The sequence below is a fragment of the Rattus norvegicus genome, chromosome 4, assembly GCF_036323735.1.
Source record: "Rattus norvegicus strain BN/NHsdMcwi chromosome 4, GRCr8, whole genome shotgun sequence".
NCBI lineage: Eukaryota > Metazoa > Chordata > Mammalia > Rodentia > Muridae > Rattus > Rattus norvegicus.
Window position 1 is genome coordinate 107079070 of NC_086022.1, and position 1030 is coordinate 107080099.

At 47.0% G+C, this 1030-nt stretch overlaps 1 protein-coding gene across 1 annotated transcript in view; it reads right to left on the minus strand.

The window, feature by feature from the left end:
* Jkampl (JNK1/MAPK8 associated membrane protein like) overlaps nucleotides 1-562 on the minus strand; it is a 1101-nt gene extending 539 nt beyond the window's left edge. The window contains exon 1 of the mRNA NM_001109242.1: nucleotides 1-562. This exon is cut by the window's left edge and continues 539 nt beyond it. Coding sequence (NP_001102712.1) covers nucleotides 1-458 — 458 coding nt within the window. The 5' untranslated portion in view covers nucleotides 459-562.
* Between the last annotated feature and the right edge of the window lie 468 nt (nucleotides 563-1030).

Here is a 1030-nt window from a genome sequence, read left to right on the forward strand (position 1 = left end):
AACACGATGGTGTACAGCGGGTACACGGCTTCCTGAGTGCAGTGCACGGTGGTGATGTAATCTGGGCTTGGATTGTAGAGCATCGTGTACCAATCTGAAAGCATCAGCACCCGGCACGAATGGATGGCAAGGGTGCCGACCGGATCACTCACAAGTAATGTGACTATAGCCGCCATGCTGCATTCTAATAATGCAGAGACTTGCTGGAAAAACGCACCTCTGGAATTACTATCCTTTGCGTCCCATTCAATGCAGAGCCAATGGGAAACGAGAGGAAGCATCGCCATGAAGCCAAGGTAAAGCCAGTCATAAAGTTCCGGGGACTCCATGCAGGGCTGACAGTACTTCTGTTCATTTGTTCTTTGTCCTCTTGGACACGCCCCGCACTCTCCATATATTTCAGTTGAGCTATTTTTAAACAATAGGGTCTTCCCACAGTAGAGTCCAAAGCATGCCATCTGTTCACACTAGGCTTCTAAGATCAATGGATGTTACCACAGCGTATTAACGGCTAGGCTTCAACGGTCCAGGTGGCTCCGCCTCCGGGTGTCCTGGGGGATCATTCTGAAGCCCCGCCCCTGCCCCACCAGGCTCCTCTGTGGGTTCAAGCTCCCAGTCCTGCTTTCTTGACTTAGGCTCCCAGGAGTGATCCGTTTCCTGGTCTAGTTAGGGTTCATAGAACTAACATAGGCCCTTGGAGTGTACTTCAGGGTGTCAGATTTTTCTGCTTTTGCTGCTGGTCTCAGTCGGGGAGAGGAGAAGAAATGTAAATTCAGACATGGTTGAGAAACCATAGTTCCTTCTTTAGAATAGATTGGCACACAGCAGAAGATACAGGTGACAGGCCAGTGTCTCGTGACATTCATAAATTTATCGGATCCTAAAAATTCGCCTTCTCACAGGATTATTTTAAAGAAGCTTAGCTTGCTTTGGGTGCATAATGTCTTAATCTTTCATCTTTAGCATTCATGTTTGATAAAAAGTGATTCCTCATGTAAATTCATGTATTGTAATTCAATCCTCCCTAAAC